Genomic DNA, 26496 nt, shown 5'->3' with positions numbered 1-26496 from the left:
TTTTTTTGGTACTGGGGATCAAACTTGGGTCCTTGTGCTTGCAAGGCAGGCAGCAGAACCACTGAGCTGGGTCCCCGGCCCTTCAACATACGTAAATCAATAAATATAATACACTATATTAACAGAGTCAAGGACAAAAACCGTATGATCCTCTCAATAGATTCAGAAAAAGCATTCAACAAAATTCAACACTCATTCATGATAAAAACCCTGCAGAAAATTGAAATAGATAACCTTTATCTCAACTTGATAAAGGCTACCTATGAAAAATCAACAGCCAATATCATAATAAATGGTCAAAAATTGAAAACCTTCATGCTAAAATCAGGAATAAGACAATGATATCCACTATCACCACTCCTGTTCGATATAGTTCTACAAACATTAGCCACAGCAATTAGACAAGAGAAAGAAATAAAAGGAATCAAGTTAGGAAAGGAAGAAGTTAAAGTGTCACTATTTGCTGATGATATGACATTTACATAGAAGACCCAAAAAACTCAGCCAAAAGACTTCTAGACTTAACTGACAAATTCAATAGAGTAGCTGGATACAAGATCAACACTCAAAAATCAATAGCCTTGCCGGGGATTTAGCTCAGTGGTTCCACTGCTTGCCTTGCAAGTCCAAGGACCCAAGTTCAATCCCTGGTACAAAAAAAAAATTAATAGCCTTCTTATATACAAATAACAGACTCACTGAGAGAGAAACTAAGGAAACAATTTCTTTTACAATAACATCCAGAAAAATGAAATATTGAGGAATCAATCTAACAAAGGAGACAAAAGACCTCTACAATGAAAATTACAGCACTCTGAAAAAAGAGATAGAAGAGGATGTAAGAAAATAGAAAGACAGTCGTTGTTCCTGGGTAGGAAGAATCAACAAAGTGAAAATGGCCATACTACCAAAACTGCTATACAGATTCAATGCAGTCCTGATTGACAGCTGGGGATTTAGCTCAGTGGTGCTGCCGCCTGCTTTGAAAGCACAAGGTCTCGAGTTCAATCCCAGTACTACACACACACAAACACACACACACACACACAAAATAAGCTGGGTGTGATGGCACACGCCTGTAATCCCATCACTTGGGAGGCTGAGGCAGGAGGATCGCTGTGAGTTTGAGACCAATGCAGACTACATAGTGAGTTCCAGGTCACTCTCAACTACATAATGAGACCCTGTCTCAAAAAACCAAAACAAACAAACAAACAGAAAAGATCCTGATTGAAATCCCAAGAGTATATTTCACAGAACTTGAGAAAACAATCCAAAATTATTTGAAACCAGAAGAGACCTAAAATAGCAAAAGCCATCCTAGGCAACAGAGACATGGCAGTGGGGGTATCACAACTCCTGACTTGAAACTATACTACAAAGCCACTGTGATAAAAACACCATGGTACTGGCAAAGAAACAGACCTGAGGATCAGTGGAATAGATTAGAAGATGCAGAAACAACACCAGACATACTCAGCTACCTCATCTTTGACAAAGGAGCCAAACCATCTTCACTGAAGGAAAGACAGCCTCTTTAACAAATGGTGTTGGAAAAACTGGCTTTCAACTTGCCAAAGATTAAAACTAGATCCCTATCTTTCACCATGCACTAAACTAAAATCCAAGTGGATTAAAGATCTAAATATCAAAACAGCAACACTAAACTTACTGAAAAGTAAATTAGGTAGAACTCTCAAAGACACTGGCTTTATGGACTTTATGAACAAATCCTCAGAGCACAAGAACTTGCACAAAGAATCAACAACTGGGATCTCATTGTGTTAAAAAGTTTTTGCACTGCAAGAGAAACCACCAACAGAGCTAAGAGACAACCTACAATGTGGGAAAAAAAATGTTACCAGCTACTCCTCAGACAAAGAACTACTATCTAGAATGTATAAAGAACTCAAAAAAATCAGACCCCCCCCAAATACAATAACCCAATTCAAAAATGGGCATCTGAAAACAGACATTTCTCAGACAAAGAAGTAAAAGCAGCAAATAAACATGTGAAAAAATGTTCAACATCACTAGTCATTCAAGAGATGCAGATGAAAACAACAATGAGATTCCACTTTACCCCGGAAAGAATGGCTGCTATCAAGAAATCAACCAATAACAAATGCTGGCAGGGCTGTGGGGAGAAAGGATCTCCATTGCTGGTGGGAGCGCAGACTGGTGCAACCACTGTGGTAATCAGCATGGAGATATCTCAAAGAACTAGGATTGGAGGTCCCATTTGACCCAGCCATCCCTCTGCTGGGTATCTTTTCACAAGAATTAAAAGAATCATACAACAATGATGTACGTACACTCATATTTATAGTGGCACAGTTCATAATAGCTAAAACTTGGAACCCACCCAAATACCCATCACCTGGAGACTGGATAAAGATGTGGTTTTTCTGTAAAATGAAGCACTACTACTTGGCCATAAAGAATGAAAAACTGGGGGCTGGGGATTTAGCTCAGTAGTTCTGCCACCTGCTTTGCAAGCAGAAGGACCCAAATTGGATCCCCAGTACCAAAAAAAAAGAAAATTAGCAGCCAGGTACAGTCAAGATAACAAAAAAAAAAAAAAAAAAAAAAGAAACTAGAGACATTTATAGCTAAATGTATGCACATTGAGGCTATGCCTTTTTGTTTTGTTTTGTTTTGTTTTTGGTACTGGGTATCGAACTCAAGACCTTGCACTTGCGAGGCAGGCAGCAGAACCACTGAGCTAAATCCCTGGCCCGAGGCTACACTCTTAAGTGAAATATATGGGACACACTCAAGTAAATACCAAATAGTTTCTCTGGTGTGGAAAAACTAAACATGTAAATAAGGTCTGAATGGTAAAACTGATAGTGTGATATTGTTACAGAAGGAATTGGCAAGTGACACACAGAGAGGCAGTAGAATGAAAGTAAGACAAAAAAGTTTACTCCATCAATGGGGACTGATCACACCTAATGTGGGTGCCCTGATCGATGGAGTAAACTTTTTTATTTCACTTCCATTCTACTGCTTCTCTGTGTGTCACTTGCCAATTCCTTCCATAACATTTGGTGTTGGCTGGGAAGGAAAGGGATAACTGACATGGCCCATGTTGGGCCTCAACCCAAACCCCGCCTCCTCAGAGGGGAAGAAGGGCACCCCTGGGATTTCCTGGGTTCCCTTTCTAGGACTCAGAGGCCAGCTCGCCGGCAGTGTATCACTCGAACCCAGAACAGAGACAGCAGAAGGAAGGCATATGAATGGAACTGTCTGTCTGAATGGCGAGATTCCCTGGGCAACCCCTAGTTTGTGTTTGTTCTGCTATTGTCTTAACTGAACATTTGGTCAGATTGGGGGCTTGGTTACCCTCCCTTCTCTGCCATCTGTGAGAATTTATGTCCTCAATTCGGGCAAAATGTAGAGTGCAGGCCTGACCATCCTACACTTTTTGCCATTTGTGAAGGTTTCGATTGCCCTCAGTTTGTTATTGTGCTTTGTACTGTGCTTTGGAGCGGGCCAGGGAGGCAATGTGTTAACTTCTTGAGTGCTTGTGTGTGTGAAAGAGATTCGGTTAGGTGAGTGAGTGGAACAAGCTACAAAAGCCATCGGTAGCCTCGTCTGTGCAACAAGACAAAGGGAGGGGGTGTTTACGCTTAAAGAGCCCTCTGCAAGTCGGAGCTTGAGTGTGGCCTGTCCCCGTGAGCCCACGGCCAGCGTATGGTATGAGCAAAATGGAACAGTAATGCCACAGTGTTCCTTCAGCTCAGACGGGTCTTAAACTGGCACTGAGAGGCCTGACAGACAGGACTGGCGAGCTTGTGAGCAATACCCACCCTTTGTTTGTCTTGTGACACGACAAGGGAATATCTAGTGATCATGGGAAATGCAAATACTAAATCAACCGTTCTTGAGAGTATGGTTCAGAATTTTGAGAAAGGTTTCATGGGGGACTATGGGATAAAACTGAAATCAAAATGCTTAAAAAACTTTGTAGCTTATCATGGCCCCAGTTAAATGGCTCTTGGCCACCAGAGGGAACCTTAGACAAAGGGAAAGTCAGACTGATTTGGAGTAAAATTGCTGCCCAAAGGTGAACTGAGGAGTATCCATATATAGACACTTGGTTGAGATTATGTATGAACATGCCCCCTTGGCTTCAGAGGTGTGCAATGCACAGAGCTGCTCAAGTTTGTTGTTAAAACCCAATTAGGCCCTGAGAAGGAAATAGGAGAAGAGGACCTGTTAGACTCCCCTCCTCCTCCTTACCGGGCTAGGGCTCAGGGAGCAAATGCCCAACCCTCTTTAACTCTTGGTTATTCAGGGCTACATGCACCAACCCCCGGGAGCGCTCCCATAGCCCACAGAACCAGGTCAGCAGAACCGAGACCAAGTCTTCAGAGGCCACTGTGAGAATACCTGGGAGGGGCAGGCATTTATTTTGTGCATCAGCCCTTTAGTTCTATTCACCTAGTTAATCGGAAAAGACAGACCCTTTCTTTCTCAGAGGATCCAACACCAATGTTTCAGTTATTTGATTCAATATTTTGAACCCAGCATCCCAATTGGGAGGACTGTAAAGAACTCTGTAGAACAACGTTGACCACTGAGTAAGTCAGATAATTATTGGGGGGGGGTGAAAAAGATAAATGCCCTTCGCATGCCGTCTGGGACCCAAAATCCTGATGAATGGCATGAACAACAATTTCCCATAAATAATTGGCCAGATTGGAATCCAAATACCCCAGCTGGCCAGTGTGACCTGGCAAACTACAGAGCCTGCCTTTTAGCAGGAGTGAGAGCCACTAGTAAAAGGCCTACTGATGTGCTGAAGGTGATGGAAACCTTACAAGAACCAGATGAAAGCCCCGAAAAATTTTATGACTCTGCAAAGCACAAAGAATGTATACACCCTCTGACCCAACTGCAGCAGAGAATCAACAGCTGGTAAATACCGCTTTTATAACTCAGTCTGTTGCAGATATCAGAAAGAAAATATAGAAATAGGAAACTTGAGAAGGAATGAACATAACCCAATAGTTGCAAGTGGGTAGGAAAGTGTATGTAAATAGAGATATAGTTAAGGAACAAGAAGATGCCGCAGGGAAGATAGGAGGGATAGAAGAAAGACAAAATACATAGTAGTGGCTATGGGAAATGGGGTGCCAAAAGGCAAACAGCTAGGGGAAAGAGAGAAAAAGAAAAGTCAGATGGATGTGAGAGAAAGGGAAAGAGTTAAGAGAAAAGATCTGGAATCAGATCAATGTGCATACGGCAAGGAAACAGGACACTTTAAAAATAAATGTCCTAAGCTAGCTGCCAGAAAGAAACAAGAGGCCCAGAAAGCTAAAGACTCTGAAATGGGAGTTTTGTTCCCCATTCTTGAAGAAGATAGCATATGACAGGGACCGGGATCAATAGCACTTGGCCCTCACAAGCCCATGGTTAAAATGAAGATAGAGGGCAAAGATAACGTCTTTCCTGGTAGATAGTGGTGCTGAATATTCTGTAGTAACAAAACCAACTGATCCGTTAGGGGGCAGACAAGTACAAATAATTGGGGTGACTGGGATTTCCGGGGGGGGGACAATTCTGTCATGAGAGGATATGTGAGATTGGGGGACATACGATAAGACACGAGTTTCTACACTTACCTGAGTGTCCCATCCCACTAATGGGCCGTGACTGTTGTCTAAAGTAGGATCTACAGTCACTTTCACACAAGGAAATATGACCTTACATCTAGATCCAAGTAAGGCTTGTATAATGGTGGTGGCTACCAATAGAGAAGATGAATAGCAGTGTTTCAGTAGTGAGGAAACTTACCTAGCACTCCAAGAACTAAAGGGATTGTTTCTAAATGTATGGGCCGAAAATGTTCCCCCTGGATTGGCTAAGAACCACCCATCTTTAAAAGTAGAACTAAAAGATAATTCAGCCCCAGCAGCCATAAAGTAATACCCGATGTCTCGGCATGCCCGCTTGAGAATTAAGCCCCATATTGTACGGCTTAAAGAATCTGGAATCATAAGAGAATGTAAATTACCCTGGAATACTCCTGTATTACCTATTCCCAAACGGGAATTACAGGCCGGTACAAGATCTCCCAACTGTCAATGAAAAGACTGTAACCTTGCGCCCAGTATTTCCAAACCCTTACACGTTGATAGTCCTAACACCACCTACAGCACCCTGATTTACTTGCTTAGACCTAAAAGATGCTTTCTTCTGTCTCCAGATTTCAAAGCTGATCTTTGCCTTTGAATGGTTGGACCCAGTTGATGGAACTAAGAATCAATTTACACGGACTAGGCTACCATAAGGATTTAAAAACTCCCTCCACTTTTTGGGGAGGTATTAGCAAAAGACCTGCAGGAATTCCCTGCAAAGGAATATGACTGTACTGTGCTGCAATATGCACATGATTTATTGCTATGGAGCCCATCCTGTAAAAGCTGTTGGCAGGGCACTAAGAGACTATTCAAGCTACTTGAGGAGGTGGGATATAAAGTTTCATGGAGAAAAGGCCCAGATTTGTGTGCAGCACGTCAAATATTTAGGATTCTATATTTCCAAAGGAATGCACTGCTTGGAAGATGAAAGAAGGCAAGTAATTAGTACTACACCTGAACCAAAAACTAAAAAACATTGAGAGAATTTTTAGGAGCAGGTTTTTGCAGAATCTGGATTCCAGGGTTTGCAGATATAGCCAAACCCCTATATAAAGCTTTAAAAGGCCCAGAAGGACAGTAATTATTATTGGGTGAGGAACAAGAGTCAGCATCTAAATGACTAAAATTAACTCTCTTAGCTACCCCTGCAGATGTGACCCGGCCTTTTACTTTGTACGTGACTGAAAGAAATCACACTGCTTTAGGGGTGCTCACTCAAAGAGTGGGCCCATGGAGTCAGCCAGTAGCATACTTATCTAAAAGTTTGGATTCAGTCACCAGAGGATGGCCCCCTTGTTTATATGAGCTTTGGCAGCTGCTGTTATGCTGATTAAGGAGGCTGACAAGCTAACTTTGGGGCAAGAATTGACTATACAGGTTCCCCATGCCATTACAGAGTTATTAAATAAGAGAGGACATCAATGTCTGTCTAATAGTAGAGTCACACAATATCAGGCTCTCATCTGTGAGAATCCCCGCTTACATTTTATTCCAGTTAAAACCTTGAATCCAAGCTGGGCATGGTGGCGCACGCCTGTAATCCCAGCACTCAGGAGGCTGAGGCAGGAGGATCACTGTGAGTTTGAAACCAACCTGGGATACATAGTAAGAGTTCCAGATCAGTCTCAACTACATAGTGAGACCCTGTCTCAAAAAACAAACAAACAAACAACAAAAAAACCTTGAACCCAGCTACCTTTTTGCCCTCAGAACCTGGCCCCGCTGATCACGACTGCCTCAGCGTCACCAATGAATTATTCTTGAGTCGGCCAGATCTGCAGAAAAACCCTCTGCCTGGTGCTGATTTCATCCTGTTCACAGATGGGAGAAGTTTCATGGAAAATGGGTTACGCTATGCTGGCTATGCAGTAATGACTCAAAATGAAGTGGTCCAAGCAGTACCTCTCCCCACTGGATGGTCAGCTCAGTGAGCTGAATTGTGGGCACTCACACAGGCTCTCTGATGGGCAAAAGGTAAGAGGACAAATGTTTATACAGATTCTCATTATGCCTTTTCTACTTTACATATCATGGCATAATATACAAGGAGCGTGGGTCTTTTCACAGCAGAGGGCAAACAGATTAAGAATAAACAGGAGATCTTACAATTATTAGAGGCAATATGGGAGCCTAATAAAGTGGCAGTAATGCATTGCTCTGGGCACCAAAAAGGAAAAGACACAATAGCAAAAGGCATTGCTAAGGCAGATACAGAAGCCAAAAGGGCAACTAAACAGAAACTTCAGATGGCCATACTCACCCGTGCACAAAAGAGGAGGACAGATACAAAAGCCTTTAGCTGCTATAAGATATTCAGATAAAGAAGATGAATGGGCTAAGAGACAGTTGGCAGAAAAAACGAGGCTTTGTTTGGGTTCTACCTGACAACACAGTACTGTTCCCAGAGACGTTATCTTACTCATATTAGACCAAAAGATATCATGACTTAACTCATGCAGGAGACAGCCCTCCAAACACTGTCAGAAAAATACTTCTATATACCTTGGATTTCTGCCCTGTGTGAACAAATCTCAGAAAGGTGTCAAATTTGTCAGAAAATAAATCTGACTTTAGGGCCCAAGGCACCTCCTGGAATACAATGTAAGGGCACAACCCCTTTTGAGGACACACAAATGGACTTTACAGAAGACCCCCCCCCACAGAGGTTGTAAGTATTTGCTGGTATGTGTTTGTACTTACTCTGGGTGGCCTGAGGCTTCCCCTACAAAGACAGAGAAGGCTTCAGATGTATGCAAAGTTCTATTAAGGGAAATAATTCCAAGGCTTGGTCTGCCTCTCTCCATAGGCAGTGACAATGGGCCAGCATTTGTAGCAGAGGCTGTACAAGATCTAGCCAAGCTGCTACATAAAAAATGGTATTTATATAATGCTTATGCCCCAAAGCTCTGACAAGGTCGAAACAATGCATCGTACTATTAAGAGTGTTAACAAAATATTGTCAGACGGCGACAGGGTCATGGGTCGATTTGCTCCCGTTAGCCCTCCTTAAAGTGAGGAACACCCCCAGTTGTACTGGATTCTCCCCATATGAGGTCTTGTTTGGAAGGCCACCATGTATTCTAAGAGACTTTACAGGAAATTTATCCCAGTTAGGCTCATCCAGTATGGATCTGCACAAGTTAGAAATACGCAAAGTGTTCCAAAATATTCAAGGACAAATTAGAGATAAAGAGGATCTGCTGGTGTTGACCCCTCCCCATCTGATTAAACCAGGACACCAAGTTTATGTTGAAAATTGGAAAAAGATTCTGTTACAACCCATTTGGGAAGGGCCATATGAGGCACTTATGATTACCTGCACAGCTGTCAAGGTAGCTGAAGTCCAGCCGTGGATTCATCATTCTAGAGTAAAGCGAGCCTATACAGAGGACTCCACAGACTGCGACCCCAAGGGACAATGTACGCAATACCCCAATTCAGAGGCTGGAGAGTCCATGAGCTGCAACTCCAGGAGACAACGCTCTCAAAGCCCTGCTCTCACCACCCCAGAAGCAGGTGAGTCCACGCATGGCTGAAGAATGAGGACTACGATCAAGATATTATGGACTATGTCAGACTGTTATGAGTTATTTTGTTTTTGAGCTAAGAGGTTTATAAGCCTAAAAATGATAAATTTGATGAAAATTATGTGACATTTAGATCTGTCAAATGGGACCCAGAAGGACATCTGTTAACTGTGATTTTTAGTGCTTGTCCCAGGGAACATTACGGGGGACCTGGTGTTAACTATGACTGTGGAGGCTATTCTTGGGAACCAACTTATTGTAAATAGAGGACCCGAATATGGTTAAACAATATTGATATGGCCAGAAACACCAGCAACTGTAATAATTGTACATAAGGTCAATGTAACCCACTCAGTATGGTTTTAAGTAACCCCTGGGATAGTATATGGTTGAAAGGACAAACTTACAGGGTATACATAGGATATTCCTCTACCCTAGAACACTGGTCACCACTTGCTCATGATCCCCAGTGGATTCTCCAGATTGTAACAATTTGGAGAATGTCTCCCCCTAAGCTTGGAGAAATCCCTGCCCTAAAGGAGATTCAATGGATAAGAGATGGGGGCCCTTGTAGTTATACAGGGATAAATACGATAGATTTAATTGCTTATACTCATTCACTTGTGTTACAGACAGATCAGAAATTAGCCTCTGATTGTTGGATTTGTGCACCACTTACCAGAATGACTTATCAGGCAATTGGCATCATAAGTGACTTGCCCTTAGAGCCAGTAAAGCTTGCCATGTACCCCCTACTCAACTACCCATTAGATATAATTGGTAATGGAATTTGTTTTCTAGGTATTCAAAGATCACGCAGTTTCAGCTGTTTGCGCTAACATTGTTGATTTATCCTCAACCACTGGTAATTACTCTGCCCCAAACGGAACTTTCTTTCTCTGTAAAAATGGTGTTTTTAAGGTGATTTCAAGGCACTCTGCTGGTTTGTATGCTTTGGGAATCCTAATCCCCATCTTGTCTGTGTATACCCCTTCAGTTGTAAGAAAGGTACCTTTACAAATCACTGCAACAAACCGTTTGTTAACAGGAGAAGGGACCCAATTGTCCTTCCCATATTAGCAGGATTAGCTAGAGCAGGCAGTCTCACTCTGAGTGCCACAACCCTCAGATTAGGACAACAACAGTTTGTGGCTTTGGAACAAGAAATTGGAAAAGACTTAGAAGAAATTCGGGGTGCGATACAAGCCTTAGAAACTCAGACTCATTAGCTAAAATAATGTTACAGAATAGGTCTTGATTTGGTCACTGCTCATAGAGGAGGAACTTGTCTGTTTCTAGGAGAAGAATGCTGCTACTATGCCAACAGATCTGGAATAATTAAGGAATCACAAGATAAACTAAAAGATCGTATTAAACTGCTAGGAAATGAATTTGGTATTGGAGGACTCAACATTTAATTTTGGTTTTAACTTGTCAGGGTGGAGAGCCTGGGTCAGCACTCTCACAGGACCAATTACTGTCATACTGCTCATCCTCATATTTGGTCCCTGCATGGTAAAAATGGATATTGAGGCTCGCACATCAAAGAGTAACCGCTGCCCAGCGCTACCAGATGTTGATTATGAATAATGACACTGATAATGATAATGAGCACAATGAAGGTTAAGGAGTTACCCCCAAAACAAAGGAAGAATGATAGGGAAAAACTTTATTGGGGGTGACCTAGGAAGGGTCACAAGGTAAGATAACTTTGCCCTTTGCTCTCTTTAGGGCAGAATTAACCAGCACCAGAGGCATCTAGTCTCTAAAAGTTTTGTAAATGAAAAGAATCATTCTTAGCTTTGACCAAACACCTCTCTTGCCCTTGGCTAGAATAGATAAATCCTAAAGGTAACTTCCCCTAACAAAGAATGGCATTGAAATTCAACAGCCTTGGCCACCATGTTTTGGGTATAAGCAACGTGAACTACGAAAATGCAGTGTAACCAACTGAATATGATCAAGGCTGTAAAACCCTATAAAAGAAGGAGTTGTAACCCAATGGAGGAGTCGATCAGGGCACTGCCAGTAGGTGTGATGATCCCCATCGATGGAGTGAACTTTTTAATTTTACTTCTATTGTACTGCCTCTCTGTGTGTCACCTGCCAATTCCTTTCGTAACAGTATAAGAAGAACATGGCTAAAGGGGAAGTGAGAAGAGGGGGGGAAGGAAATAAGGGAAAAGAAAAAATGTAAAAAAAAGGAAAAAATGTAAACAAAGTCTTTGTAAATAGGGAAGGGTGAAGGGGATGAAGGGAGGGCAGAGGTATGGGGGAAAAGCAAGAACCAAGATGGAGCTTTTGCATTATCTGAGACCCACAAGAGAGGAGAAAGTATGGAGCTGAATATGTCTTCAAAGTAAGCATGGCTTCATCAACTGCTGAACAGTTAAAGAAGATGTGGGGTGTTTTTATATAATGGAGTGCCACTCTACCATTAGGAAGGATGAGCTTCAGCCATTTACAGCTGAATGGGAGGACCTTGAGACCAATACCGCATTGTTTCTCTGGTGTGAGAAACCAAAAGTGGAAATAAGGACTGAAATGTATAATGGATGTTGGCAAATGGGAAGAAAGTGTTCGAATAAAAAAAAAAAGTATTCAAATGGGAAGGGAAACAAGGGGGGAGGAGAAAGGAAGAAAAGGACAAAAAAAAAGTGAAAACAAGAAAAAAATGGAAATAAAGCTTTTGTACATAGGGAGGGGAGGGGGCTGAGGGGGGAATGGGATAAAATAAAATTTATTTTTTATTTATTTTTGGTACCAGGGATCGAACTTGGGTCCTTGTGCTTGCAAGGCAGGCGATGGAACCACTGAGCTAAATCCCTGGCCCAATAAAATTTATTTTTTGAAAAGTAAGTATGGCTTGAAATTCATCAAATTTGGCAAAAGCCACAAACCTACAGATTGCAGCAGCTCAGCTGAGATCCACCTGAAGAGCCCCATACCATGACACACTACAAAGTCCTGACAACTGAAGATGAGTGAAAGACCCTGAAAGCAGAGACAGAAAAACAGCTCCTCATTTATAAGGGATGGAGCATTCACAGGAAAGCAGATTTCACTTGAGGAACTATGGAGGCCAGAGGAAGCAGCACATTTTCAAGACTGGGACAAAAAAACCTGAATGAACTCTATATCCAGAGAACCCGAGTGAAGGGCTAAACAAGACCCTGTCAGATGAAGGAAAGCTACGGAATTCATCTCCAGCAGACTAAGAAAAGCTAAAGGAAGGGCTTGCAGTGGAAAGAATATGATAAAAGAGGGAGTCTTGTAATGTCAGGAAGGAAGAACAATGCAGGGCGAATGAATGGGTAAACACATTGGAGGTTTCCTTCAGAGGTTGGCTTTCTTTCCTTTTTTTTTGGTACTGGGGATCAAACTCAGGCCCTTGCACTTATGAGGCAGGTGGCAGAACCACTGAGACAAATCCCTGGCCCCTGGCTTTTGTTTTTGCAGTATAAGGATGGCCCCCCTGCTTCAGGCAGGTGAGGAAGGTGCTCTACCATTGAGCTACATCTCCAGCCCTTCCTCCAGTTTTTAAATTTATATTTCATGGTCAGAACAAAGATTGTAACATTACATACAGAGAGGACAATGCACTGAGAGGACATAGCAAAGACACTTACATTACAGATGAGGAAGACAACAGGGGCTTGAATAACTAGCAACACCAACAAACTATGAGTACATAAAATTTCCTTTTCTTTTTTTTTTGGGGGGGTGTTTTTGTTTTGTTTTTTCAAGATAGGGTCTCACTATGTAGTTCAGACTGCCCTGGAACTCACCTTGTAGCCCAGGCTGGTCTCATTCTCACAGCGATCCTCCTGCCTCAGCCTCCTGAGTGCTGGGATTATAGGCATGCACCACTATGCCTGGCTAAAATTACCTTTTCAATTATGGTAGTTTCCTCTCTAGCTAGGCATGGTAGCATATAGCTGTAATCCCAGCACTCGGGAGGCTGAGGCAGGTGGATTGCCATGAGTTTGAGATCAGCCTGAGCTACAGAGTGAGTTCAAGGCCAGCCTGAACTACACAGTGAGACCCTGTCTCAAAAAATCCTGGGAATTTGGCTCAGTGGTTCCGCCACCTGCCTTGCAAGCACAGGTCCTGAGTTCAATTCCCAGTACCAAAAAAAAAAAAGTCCAAAAAACAAATCAAGAAGAGAATTTCATTTCTACACAAATGTAACAATATTTTTTGGTGGGGGGGAGGGCAAACTCCAAAAACAAGTGAAATTTTGTTTCAATTTTAAAAACTATATAATACATTTTTTTCCATAAAAAAAGAGGAAATATCCTCAACAAATCAGGTTCTCAGTTTTATCACTTCAGTGTCTTCCATCTCCTGTAAACATTTCACAACAGCTTCGTGGCCATAAAGCGATCTTTCTTCCTGTCACTCTTGTGTCTCCCTCAGTCACACTCCTTGTCTTCTTTCATTCTATTTTGTGTGTGTGTGTCTGTGTGTCTATTTTGTGTGTCTCCTTATATAGTTCAGACTGGCCTTAAACTCCCAGCGATCCTCCTGCCTCAGACTCTCAAGGGATTACAGGGGTGGGCCACCATTCTTGTCACTTTTCAAATGCTGCATGTGTGCCACATCTTGGGCTTGCATCTGCCTCCCCCAGATGTCCCTCCTCATGCTGCCGGTGTGGCTGGGAGAGGACGCCAAGTTCTCTCACTCTAGGCCTGGCAATGGAAAGAATGCGAGCCACTTCTCTTACCTTGGAAGCCCAGGTCTTCCCAGTGGTCTCCGTGGAGTGCGCAGTCAAACCTGGATCCCGTCAGCTTCCTATAAATGGTCTGGAGGACTCGGCCATGCACTGGGTCTTGGCTATCCAGGCCACCTGCCCCAAAACACACACACACACACACACACACACCGCCCAACCGAACCTCAGGGGAAGACTTGGTGCATCTGGGAGAACGGGACTCGGATGCCCTGTTCTCTGCTCCCGTTCTCGCCCACCAGCATGGTGCATGCAAAGCCCCGGCTCGGCCTCAGCCTTGGTCAGGTGGCTGCTCTGCCTGACCACATGCAGCACCTGCCCTGTGGCATCCCATGCACTCACACTGAGCAATGGTCAGGACCAAGTCCCTCTCTTCGCAAAGGCCCTGGTGGAGCTTTGGTGGCCCAAAGAGGCAGTGCCGGAGGGCGGAGAGCCCAGTCCTTCGAACAGTTGGCTGGATTCTCTTCTGGGGAGGAAGTCGGTGCAATGGGCAGAGTGCTGGCTTCACCTGCCTTAACCATCTTACCACTGGTCTCAGATTCGTTCACTTCCCCCAGCTAAGTGGCTGCTCTCAGGGCCAGGGAAAGGGGCAGCAGCTGTGAAGCACCTGCTGGGTCCCCAGACACAGGCTCTTCCCAAAGAGAAAGAGACGCCCCAGGCATAGGCACCATCAGCCAGTTCAGTGCATTCGGTCCTTTGGGCTTTTCTGGAATTGGCTATGCCACTGCCGAATAGGGCACAGATGCACAGCCCTGGGACACATAGTGTGGCCAGAAGAAAGCCAGGCCTTTCTTGCTGAGACCCAGACCTCTACATTGCCATACCTTGAAGGAGGAGAGGTCCAGTGTCTGGAAATGCTGCAGGGCCTCAGTGAAGGAGATGAGCTGCCTGGGATGGTCTGAACTGGCCTGGCTCCCTGGGGCAAAGAGAACGATGCCTGAGGGCTTGTGACAGTTACTGGGGGCCTCCTGGCTGCCACCTCCAAGCCAGGCACTGGCTTCCAGCTGAAGGGCAGACACCTCCATCTACAACCCATCCTCTTTCAAGGAGCTGGCATTCCCTGCCGGCTGACTTCTCGGACTAGGCTGTTCCCCAGCTTGCTGGAGGCCCTGTTTAACGAGTAGGGCACAGACCTGTCCTGCCAGGCTCCCTCCAACCACACTCCTCTCAGAGGGAGCAAGTCACGGCCTGGAGGAGGAACCCACATAGGAGCACGCCGCTGATCTGTTGGGTGCCCTTCCTAATTTCTACTGTGCCCCTTCTCGTGCCTACACAGGACCCCCACCTTGTCACAGCCCAGAGGGAATGAACTTCTCGTCAGCCACACAAGAGGTGGCAAACTCCATTCCCCGGAACCTCTCCCTGAAGCTAAGTGGGTTCAGGCCCAAACTAGCTCCAGGTTCCACCTGCCCATAGCTCTATCCAAACCCGTTAGAGGGGGCTTGAGACAGCCTGTACCCAGCCTTCAGAGCCCTCCAGCGAATGCCTTTAGCCCCCTCTTCAGGACCCTGCTTGTTCAGTGAGCAACCTGACCAGGCTCACGCACGGACCCAGGCTTCCTCCCTCTTCTGCCCACCCTGTCACCTGAAGAGGCCAACTGTGACCAAGGGACCCTGACAAGGAACCCTGTGTTCCCTCGGGGCTGGGCAGAAGACGGGCAAGGACAGCCGCCCTTCCCTGTGGCACTCATACCCATTTCCTCCGCAGGCAGATGTCATCATCTCTGGATTTGGGAAAGAGACGCTGGGTCACACAGGTAAAAGGAGAATACTAAAAACTCTGTCTCCTAATGCCCAAGTCATGGATGGCTCGGCCACACGTGGGGACGGTGCCTTCGACAGCAGCTGCGCCACATGGTGACAGCACCATTCCCACAGTTACCTGCGTCTGGCTGGATGGTGTCCACAGCTTCCCATTCTTCTTGGGCTCTGAGCACCTCTGGGCTTACGGCTGCAATGGGGCCAGAAGGGGACCCTGTGAGACCTAGGTGGGTCTGGACCATTGTCGCAGATCCCAGCCTTGGCCACCTGCCATGGATCTCGTCACCATCCCACTACTCTTCACATGGAAGCCAGAGTGAGCTTCTAAAAGGGGAGAACTGATGGCCGCACCTGCTCTTCCAAGCTCTCCAGGGATTCTCCCTAAGCCTCACGACTCAACCCACAGTGGACAGCACAGCACTGAAGTCCCCGCACAGTTCTAGGCTGCCAAAAAGCTGACATCCTCAGTGTGCTCTGGCTTCTCCTACAGCCTGCTGGGCCTCAGCACCGAGCTTGCCGGAGCAGCTCCTCATTCCTGTCAGATCTGGCACCTCCCACCCGGGTACCTTCTCACCTGCTTCAGTCTGGGCTGGAGCCACTGCTGTGTGAGGTGCTGACCCCCGACGATTACTGCAGGGTCCACCTGTCTCTCCCACTACACTGTGAGCCAAACAGGGCAGGCTCCCCGCCCCAGCAGCGCCTGATGCACAGCAGGCACTCAACAAATGACTGGTGAATGAACAAAGGCATGAATGAAAGTAAAGTAAGAGGAGGAAAAAGTAAGAGGAAAGAAGCAGCAAGACAGGCTCTCTGCAGCTACCACACAGTTTAGTTCTCCAAATCACGGCTATCACCCTGTACCAGTGGTGTCTTCTGTCACTAGCTTTTCCAATTTGTTATACAGGGCATCAACAGACAACGTGAAGCATAGAGATATCACTACCAAAATGAGGATCTAGCTAGGTGTGGTGGGGTACACCTGTAATGTCAGCACTTGGGAGGCTGAGGCAGGAGGACTGCCATGAGATCAAGGCCAGCCTGGCCTACATAGCAAGTTTAAGGCCAGCCTGGGAAACACAGTAAGACCCTGTCACAAAAACCCAATACATACATACATACAGGCACACACACACAGCTAGCCTGGGGATGTGCTCAGTGTAAAGGTCCTGGGTTCAATCTCCAGTATCAAAACCAAAATCAAACAAAAGGATCTCTCCGGCCACAGTAGTAAAATAGGCCAGAACAGTCCTCCTGTGCCTCATGATCTTGGCTGAGACCATCATGTGACAGGAAACTACCTGGGTGGACAATGGTGTTTAGAGTTGGGCCCTTGGGAGGTGGTTAGGGTTAGAAAGGGTCACTGAGGCGGCTCGCCCATGACTACACACTAGCAGCTTCACAAGAAGAGACACCAGAGGAGATATGCATGTGCTCCCTGGTTCTTGCCATGTGGTGCCCTGCACTACCATGGGGCTCTTGGACCAACCAGCCATCACTGATGCAGCCCCGTGACCTTGGAACACAACTGTGAGTCCAAACAAACCTCTTTCTTTATAAAGTTACCAAGCCTCAGGTATTTTGTTATAATAATGAGAAATGGACTAAGACAGAGCATATATTTGCAGGTTAAATAAAATGCTACCAAACATAAATGGAAAACAAGGAAGAAAAAGCAGTAGAGGGGAGTTGCTGAAAGCACACTGAACAATCAAACTGTGTGTAAAGGTTTCTACAAAGTTTCCATAAAAACTAGCTGAATTTTTTTTTTTTTTTTTTGAGACAGGGTCTCACTATGTAGTTGAGACTGACCTAGAACTCACTATGTAGCCCAGGCTACATCACAGCGATCCTCCTGCCTCAGCCTCCCAAGTGCAGGGATTACAGGTGTGCACCACCACGCCAGGCAAAGCTAGCTGGATTTCTTTGGGTGAGTTACTTAACCAGCTAGAACTCCTCACAGGGCCACTACTGGATGAGGCAATTCTCAGTCTCCTAAGACAGTGCATAGACCAAAGGTGAGCTCTTAATAAATGTCAGCTATTGTGACTGCCACTGCTGTGGGCTCAGGGCCAGCAGGGCAAGGGACCGTGGGAGCAACGAGATAGGCCCAGGTCCTGAATGTCTGATCTCTCTACCTTCACTCCTCACTTACATACAGCTTCACTGATGCCTCACCCTTCTGACGCTCATCTACAAGCAATCAGATCAATCTTTCAGCCAACACGCCCTCACCCACCCTCAGTTTGATCAAAGTCAGAGAGCCAGGTGCAGGGTGGGATCTGCTGTCACACACACAGGTTGGCAGAAAGTACAAGGTCTCAGCAAGGGTTATCGAGCTAGTGATAAAAAACGAGACAAACAGTCGAACCAAGTGAGAGCTATTCCTATCTTCTTGGAACAACACTCCCACCCCTCAAAGTGATCCTGACACAAAGACTACCCTCTCTGACCCACAGAGGAACAGGTAGGGGACAAAACTTTAGGACAATTAACATAGCCCATGTTAAAATAGCCCCCTTTTGTTTCCTTTTTAATTACCTCCTTTCTTCTGCATCTCTTCCACTTATTTATAAACCGAAGAGCAATAGTGATTTAATCAGCCTATTAATTTAAATTAGCTAAGAGCAATCCAAGAAAATATGTAATTATTTAATATGACTAAAAGAGCTGATACAAATATGCTAGTTGTATAAAAATATAAAGTAATTTGGCATTTATAAGAGTTATTAATTTATCAATGTTGGTTTAGCCACTATATGGCAAAGATAAAGTTCCATTAAAAAAGATTTTGTAGGGCTGGGGATGTGGCTCAGTGGTAGAACACTGCCTAGTATGTTCGAGGGTCAGATTAATCATCAGCACTACAGAAAGAAAAAAAGAGAGAGAGAAAAAGCAAACTGATATTCAAATAATTTTTCTACATTTGAGTATAAAACTTCAAGCCGGGTGTGGTGGTGCACAGACGTATGTAGTCCCAGCCCTCAGGAGGCTGAGGCAGGAGGATCGCTGTGAGTTCGAGACCAGCCTGGGCTACATAGTGAGTTCCAGGTCAGTCTCAACTACATAGTGAGACCCTGTCTCAAAAAATAAAACAAAACAAAAAACAATACAAACAAACAAATGAAAAATATTTTACAGGGAAGGGCCTTGTAACACAGATAAAGTAGGATATCTTGGCTGGGGATTTAGCTCAGTGGTTCCACCGCCTGCCCTGCAAGCACAAGGATCAGAGTTTGATCCCCGGTACCAAAAAGTAGGATATCTTTCTAAAACCTTTTCACATATACTGCATCGTTTCCCTCCCCTTGCCTTCTTTCCTTTCCCCTCCCTCCCCTCCTTTCTCTTTTTGTTGTAGTACAGATTGAGCTGAGGGCCTTCACACAGCACTATATCCCAAACCCTTTCTGTACTTTTTATTTTGAGACAGGATCTTGCTAAATCAAGCTTGAGCCTGACTTGTGAACCTCCTGCCTCAGCCTCCCAGAGTGCTGGGAGTATAGGCGTCCACCACCATGTCCAGCTATAAGGCCTCATTTTCATCATATCTCTTAGAGGATAAACGATGTATTATTAGCAGGCATGGTGGTATTCAGGAGACCAAGGCAGGACTGCCATGATCTTGAGGCCAGCCTGGGCTACACTGTAAGTTCAAGGCCAACCTGAATTACATAGCAAGACCCTGTCTTAACCTCTCCTCCCCCAAAAGAGAGAGAGGTATTATTATTTCCACTGCAGACTCAAGATTATATGGCTTGCCCAGAAGCACACCACAAACTGTTGGCAGAGAAACTGACCCCTAGACCAGCACTGATTCTAATTTTCCTTGAAGAATGATAAATCTACAAAATTCAGGACTAAGAGCAATAGAAACTCAGATGATGAGGAGTAGGTCCCACCCAGGCTCGCAGGGTCCTGCAGGGGTCCTTACCACCCGGCTCCCATCCATTTGCTTCTGCAGTCAGGGCCCGGAGAATGCTGTGGTTCCTCAACTCTGAGATCTGGGGTGAGAGGTAGATGACCTTCAGGGTGGGTCAAGTCCACACCCCCAGCACTTCCCACCCCTTGTACTGAATATCCTTGAATTTGGAGGCCAAATGGGTCTGGTCTGCCCTGATGGGCTGAGTAAAGTCAATGTTTTAGCCAGGGGTGGTGGTGCACCCCTGTAATCCCAGCAATCAGGGGGCTGAGGCAGAAGGACGGCTGCGAGTTCAAGGCCAGCCTGAGAGGCAGGTGGTAGAACCACTGAGCCAAATCCCCAGCCCCAAGGCCAGCCTGGGCTACACAGTGAGTCCAAAACCAGCCTGCTGGGGATTTAGCTCAGTGGCACCGCCCCTGCCTTGTAAGCATAAGGTCAAGTTTGATCCCCAGTGAGGGTGCGTGGGGAAGGTAGCAAAACCAGCCTAACTACAAAAAACAAAACAAAAAAATAAAGTTGATTTTTTTTTGTTGTAGTTGTTTGGATTTTGGTGCTGGGAATTGAATCCATGGCCTTCTAAATGCTAAGTACGCACAGTATCATATCACAGAGCTAGACTCTCCACTCTAAAGTCCATCTTTTTTTGGTACCAGGGATCAATCTCAGGACCTTGTGCGTGCAAGGCAGACACAGTGCCACTAAGCTAAAGCCCCAGCCTAAAGTCAATTGTAAAGGAGGGACATGGAAAACTTCAACTATGATAAAGAAGTTGTATAATGTGAGGGATAAGTGTATGATCGCCATGATAGTACATAAACCAAAATCCACACCACCCATCTGACTATGGTGTGCCTTTGGTATTCCTGCTGCCTCCTACCCTCTACTTCACTGTGGCAATTACGAGACAGAGGTGTATGGCACATATAAGCCCCACGACCCCTCTCCAGAAGTGTGAGCTCCTGGAATAGGGTCTATGCCCTCCTGTGTTCCCAGGACCTAGCACCCAGGACCTGGCACCCTACAGTAGCACGGAATAGGAGTTTGTATTAGCAGGAGGCGCTGCAGTGTGGGTGATATGTACAGGGATTCCTCTGAAGGCCGCAAGAGCACCGATGTTCTTGTCATGTGATGGAGAACACCCCGCAGATACTCTTTCAACCTGTAAGACAGACCAGCGTCAATCTCCCAGGCACATACCAATTCCCCCAGACCACAGTTTACAGGTTACCCCTTTCCTAGAATCACAAAAGAATGAATTCCAGAGAAATCAGATACAAGAAATACTGTGTGGAAAATATGGTCTGAAGAAAAACTGCAGGCTGGGGTTATAGCTTAGTGGAGAGCACTTGCCTAACAAGTGTTAGGCCCTGGGTTTAATCATCAGCATCACACACACACACACACACACACACACACACACACACACACACACACAAACATACACACAGTAGCCATGCAGACACACAGAAAAAAGAAAAAGAAATGAAAGAGAAAAACTACAGAAAATTTAGTTATTATCTCAAAAATTTTACAGATGTCTGCTTCACAAGGGGGGGAAGGTCCTGAGTTTGATCCCCCAACAAAATTTTTTTTTTTTTTTTTTGGTACTGGGGATCGAACTTGGGTCCTTGTGCTTGCGAGGCAGGTGCTGGAACCACTGAGCTAAATCCCCAGCCCTCACAAAAATTTTTTTAAAATAAAATCTTATAATTTTTTTTTAGCACTGTTAAAAGATCTCAGGACTCAGTAAGTTCACTGAGGAAGCTTCCCTTGGTTTTTTGCTCAGTCACATCTTTCACCTACTAGAGTTAAAAAGAAAATGAGGTAAAACAAGAAGAAAAACATGACCAATTCATGCAGCCAATATTATAGATACAAGGCTAGTTTTCTTAATATGTAAAAAAAAAAATCCTACAAAATAAGTTAAAAATCCTACAAATAGCTGAGCATGGTGCTGCACGCCTGTAATCCCAGCACTCAGGAGGCTGAGGCAGCAGGACTACCATGAGTTTGAGGCCAGCCTGGGCTACATAGTGAGTTCAAAGCCAGCATGAACTATATAGCAAGACCCTGTCTCAAAAGACAAACAGGGCCAGCGGTTTAGCTCAGTGGTGCCATGCCTGCTTGCAAGGTCAAGGTCCTGAGTCTGATCCCCGGTACTGGCAAACAAACAAAAAACCCAAACAGCACAAACAAACAAACCTCCTAAATTAAACCTAGTACAAAAATGGGCAAAGGATATGGGCAGTTTACACAAAAGGGAACACACAATATTCTTAAACAAAGGAACAAATACTCAATCTCATTCATGAGGGAATGCCAAATACAGCTGAGATAATGCAGAAACTGAGATGTTTCAGTTATCAGGCTTTCAAAGGCCAAAAAGTGATAAAGCACTATGGTGGACAGAGTGTCAAGGGTTACAACACAACGGAGAATAAATACCCTGTTCCCATCTTTGCATCATGATCATACTTGACAGGATCAGACATGTTTTGCAGATACTGGGCCTACATTCTAGTAATTTAACTAACAGACACACTCATCCATGTGCAAATCACACGCTTACATTTATAGAGTCATTATCACAGAGAATTCCTCAAGTGTCCAATAATAGACTGACTGAAACATTACAGTATATTCATTCAACAGGTCCTATCAGCCATAAAAAAGCATGAGAAAGTGCTTATGAGAAAAGCCTTTATGTTGTTATGTGAAAAAGCAAAGGACATGCTATATACACTACTGTACCACCATAGTTTTAAAAGATACACGAACAGACATCTTTGTTTGTCTCTCCCCAAGAAACAGGAACTCTGCCTCCAGCAGGAGAACTGAGTGCCTGGGGGAACAGGAAAAAAGGCATTTTATTCAGTCTACGTATATACTTCAATACTTTTCAGGGTTTGAGTCATGGGAATATATTATTTGCTCTAAAAGAAAGAAAGAAAAACTAGTAATTAAAAGAAAATGATAAAGAAATCGATGCTTATATCATGGCCCTGTAATCCCTGTTACTCTAATTTTTGCCAACTAACACTTCTTAAATGTGGCCCTGATTTCTTTATGTCCTAGAAATGGAGATGCAGCTATGCCGCAGCTGACCAGCACCCCAGAATGCCCCAGATGCCTGAGCACGATGCCTTCCCACCCACTGCAACCTAGGAGGCTGCAGGACTGCAGGAGCTCCTTCCTTGCTGCCCACCCTGGAGGTGCTGTTTCTCCTCCCCAGTACACACCTCCCACTTCACTGTGTTCCTTCAAGTTTGCTGGTACCTCCTCAGGGGGCTGCCTCACCACCTGGGGCCCTGTTGTTGTCTCACTTCTCTGAGTCCCAAGTTTCCTTGAAAAAGTTGTGCACAGAGACCTTCTCTTATATGTCCCTGAAATTTCCCATATGTGTTGGCACAGTACAAGGCACAAAATATCAATGTGAATTATTTTTTTGTGTTTTTACTTTGACACGGGGCCTCACTGTAATTCAGGCTGGCCTAGAACTGATGGAGAGCCTCCTGCCTCAGCCTCCTGCAGGCGGGGATTACCGGGATATGCCACCATGCCCAGTTTAATTAGAATTTTATCTAAAAAACATCTGGTGATTCAAGGTGCTAAACAACTCCCAGAGGGGCCTATATTCTTAGGATTCATTTCTTCTGCTTCCCTCTACAATTGCATCCCCTCCTATGTCCAAAGATTTCCCTCTGGAGAATGGGTCATATGTTTTCCTATAGTGAGGAAAACCTTCCTGGAGCCCAAGTAAAGGCTTGGCCTCTGGTTCTGGCCACTGAATCTCACAGGTTCCTTTTTAGACCATTTCTGGCAGAAAGCATAGGGCAAAAGGTAAAGAATGTAGGGTTAGTGGCCAGGCTTACACAAAGATGCAAGAATCCTCAAGATAATCAGGCCAAAACAGGTGTTTCACAAAAAAGAGGACAGTACGGTAAATGAAGCAGATCAATGAAATACAGATTTCTTGTGGGGTTCCTCACTGAAATTCTCCCCCAAATTCCAGCAAATAAAAATGATTCCATAATCTACTTTAGAAGACAAGTTATAAAGAAAAAACTGACCCAGAGGTGAAGAGAATCTCCTTTTCTTTTTTGTGGTGCTGGAGATTGAAGCCAGGGCCTCACACATGCTAGGCAAGTGGTCTGCCCTCAGACCACTACACTCCCAGCCCAGAATCTCCTTTACAGAACAAAGAGCTATAATGAGAGTTTTCCCAACATATTTCTAAAATTCCACATTCTCTTGATATATTTTTTGCCTTCTTATTATTAATGATATACCCCAAGCCACTACCCAAATAGGAGTGCTTACCTGTCCATCTCTTAATTCTTTCTCATTATGCAAAGAGCAAGATTTTTCATTCATGACTCAAAATCATTTGTTCAAATGAGCTTTGTCCTGGGCTCAAAAGGGGTTGAAAAAGTCTGAGATCTGAAGCTATGAGGAGAACCAAGGATCCAACTGCTTTACCTCTGCCTTCCTCCCTGGCAGTCATTCAGACCAGTAGTAAGAAAACAGTCCCTGTGTGCCATCACCAGGGTGTAGCAGGTTCCTATGAGTCCTCAAAGAAGTCCCTGTTGACTTTGGAGCCTCAGCTCTGGAAAAAGAAAAAGAAAACTGGTTTCATCATTCAGCTATGCCTTGAGAAAAAAATGACTTAAAATCTTTAAGCAGCAGTGAATTCATTCTGAATAAACAAGTTGCCTTGGCCAGATGCCTACGTCTTATTACCCATGCCACTGGATGGCAAGGGATTGTGCAGGAGTCTGGGAGCCAGGCTTTCAGTGTCCAAAGGCAGCAGCACTACCCTAAACTGTATTCTGGGAACAATGGTACTAGAACCCCGGCCAGTGTATCAAAGGGGTGAGGCTAAATAACTGGAACCCCAGTGGGTACATTTAACGGAAGAGTTCAGGTTTTGCTTAGGTTACAAATACAAGTTGGGTTCCCATGATAGTAGAAACCCAAAATTCAACACAACATTTTAACTTTTTCCTCCAGTTTTTGCTTTTTTTTTTGGTGGTGGTACTGGGGATTGAACCAGGGCCTTCACACTGAGTTCTGTTCTCAGCTCTTTATTTATTTACTGGTACTGGGGATCAAACTCAGGACCTTGCACTTGCCAGGCAGGTGAGGCCACACAGAGTTACATCCCCAGCCCTCAGCCCTTTTATTTTGAGACAGAGTCTTGTTAAGTTGCTATGTTGCCTAGGCTGGGCTCGAATTTATGATCCTCCTGCTTTAGGCTCCCAGAGTGCTGGGATTATAGGCATGTGCCACCATGCCCAGCCTGTCAATATTACTTACATAGGTGGCAGCTACTTGGCCAGTCTGACCAATTCTAAGTGCGTGATTTTGCCTTTGTTTTTGTGATGCTGGGGATTAAACCCAGGTCCTTATGCATGCTAAGTAAACATTCTACCACTGAGCTATATCTCCAGCCCCAATTCTGAGTCTTTCATATCATGTTGCTGCCACAGGGAAAGGGTTGGACAAGGGTCAGATACTTTACCATGGGGAACTGGACATCATGGATGTCTATCACATAAAAGATCCGGATTGTGATTGGACAGACTCACATGCAACTGACAATCATGCTTCTCAGACATAGGCGACAAAGAAGGTGACCTATCTGTGGGAATCTGCTTAGGTTCTCTAAGAACTGGCTGCCAGGCAGGGTAGCACAAGCCTGCAATCCTAGCACTCAAGAGACTAAGTCAGGAGGATTGCTGTGAGTCCTAGGCAAGTCTTGGGTACTTGTGAGTTCAAGTGAGTTCAAGGCCATGAATTGCATTGAGAGACTTGTCTCAAAAAAACAAAAAACAGGGCTGGGGATTTAGCTCAGTGGTGCTGTGCCTGCCTTGCAAGTGCAAGGTCCTGAGTTCAATCCCCAGTACCAAAACAAACAAACAAACCAAAAAAAATCAGGGCATGGTGACACACATCTATAATCGCAGCCTTCGAGAAGCTGAGGCAGGAGGACCATTGAAAGTTCGAGGCCAGACTGGACTACATAGTTCAAGGCCAGCTTGAACAACATAGTGAGACCTTTGCTCAAAAATAAATAAATAAATACAAACCAAAACGATCTTTGTCAGGACACACTGATTATTACCACTAAGAGGAGGGATACTTCCTGGCTCTTGGGCTGGACATCTGGCTCAGTATAATTAAGAGGGGAAGGCAGCAGGCCCATGGTTGCAGTATCCCAGGATCTAGACTTTTCTCACTGAGACCTTGGCATCTGCCTCCCTTCACTCTTTCTTTCAGCATAGTCTCCACGACAGCATAGAACAAAAAAACACATATCCATCAACCTTGGCAAGCAGGCAGGATGACAGCAATCTCAGGAAGGTTCTTCTGCTTCTGTGTGGAAATGAACCAAGTAGCGCAGAAGCATGGCCAGCTTCACACGTTCCCAAACTGCTGAAGGCTTCAACAGGGACAGTTACTATCTGCATCTGAGAGACAGGGAACAAAAACTCTTGTCAAACAAGCAAGTATTCAAAGTTGTGAAGTCATTCCTACTAGTATTAGACATCATGATAGGTGGACCTAAGGAAATGGGTCTCATAAAAATAGATCCTTCTCAAGCAGCAACGTTAAGGGGGTGTGACTTTTCAACTGCTTGCTGGAATTTAAACTGTCTGAATTATATAATTGGGATGCTGGTTCATCCTTATGTTCAAAGGTGCACATAGACGTGACAATTTTGCCTGATCCTTCCACAAAACCTTGTGCCTGAGCAGCAACCTGTCCCCTGAGTGGGACCCAGACAGAGGCAACGTTGCGAGGGATGGGAGAGGATTGTCGCGGCCAACGCTACAGGTCAGGGAGTGGCACACAGCCGGGCGCTTGCTGATTTCAACAGGGGTCTGAATTCATCGAGCTACTCAGGTAA

At 44.8% G+C, this 26496-nt stretch overlaps 1 protein-coding gene across 7 annotated transcripts in view; it reads right to left on the bottom strand.

The window, feature by feature from the left end:
- Positions 1-26496, bottom strand: part of Elmod3 (ELMO domain containing 3) — a 38212-nt gene that overhangs the window by 11362 nt on the left and 354 nt on the right. For 2 of the 7 annotated variants that reach the window (XM_033765111.1, XM_033765118.1), the window contains exons 2-10: positions 25913-26056; positions 23907-24192; positions 22338-22428; positions 20668-20745; positions 19599-19668; positions 15792-15860; positions 14735-14826; positions 14253-14376; positions 13905-14027 (exon numbers count right to left, since the gene is read on the bottom strand). In XM_033765111.1, coding sequence (XP_033621002.1) covers positions 13905-14027; positions 14253-14376; positions 14735-14826; positions 15792-15860; positions 19599-19668; positions 20668-20745; positions 22338-22428; positions 23907-23914 — 655 coding nt within the window. In that variant the 5' untranslated portion in view covers positions 23915-24192; positions 25913-26056. The remainder of the gene's footprint in view (positions 1-13904; positions 14028-14252; positions 14377-14734; positions 14827-15791; positions 15861-19598; positions 19669-20667; positions 20746-22337; positions 22429-23906; positions 24193-25912; positions 26057-26496) is intronic. The other 5 variants (XM_033765113.1, XM_033765115.1, XM_010635244.3 and 2 more) reach the window with 5 other exon arrangements.

The sequence above is a fragment of the Fukomys damarensis genome, unplaced genomic scaffold, assembly GCF_012274545.1.
Source record: "Fukomys damarensis isolate Sample0158 unplaced genomic scaffold, DMR_v1.0_HiC HiC_scaffold_2, whole genome shotgun sequence".
In the NCBI taxonomy this organism is placed as follows: Eukaryota; Metazoa; Chordata; class Mammalia; order Rodentia; family Bathyergidae; genus Fukomys; species Fukomys damarensis.
Note: the sequence above shows the minus strand (reverse complement) of the source record. Positions and strands in the feature narration are given on the sequence as shown.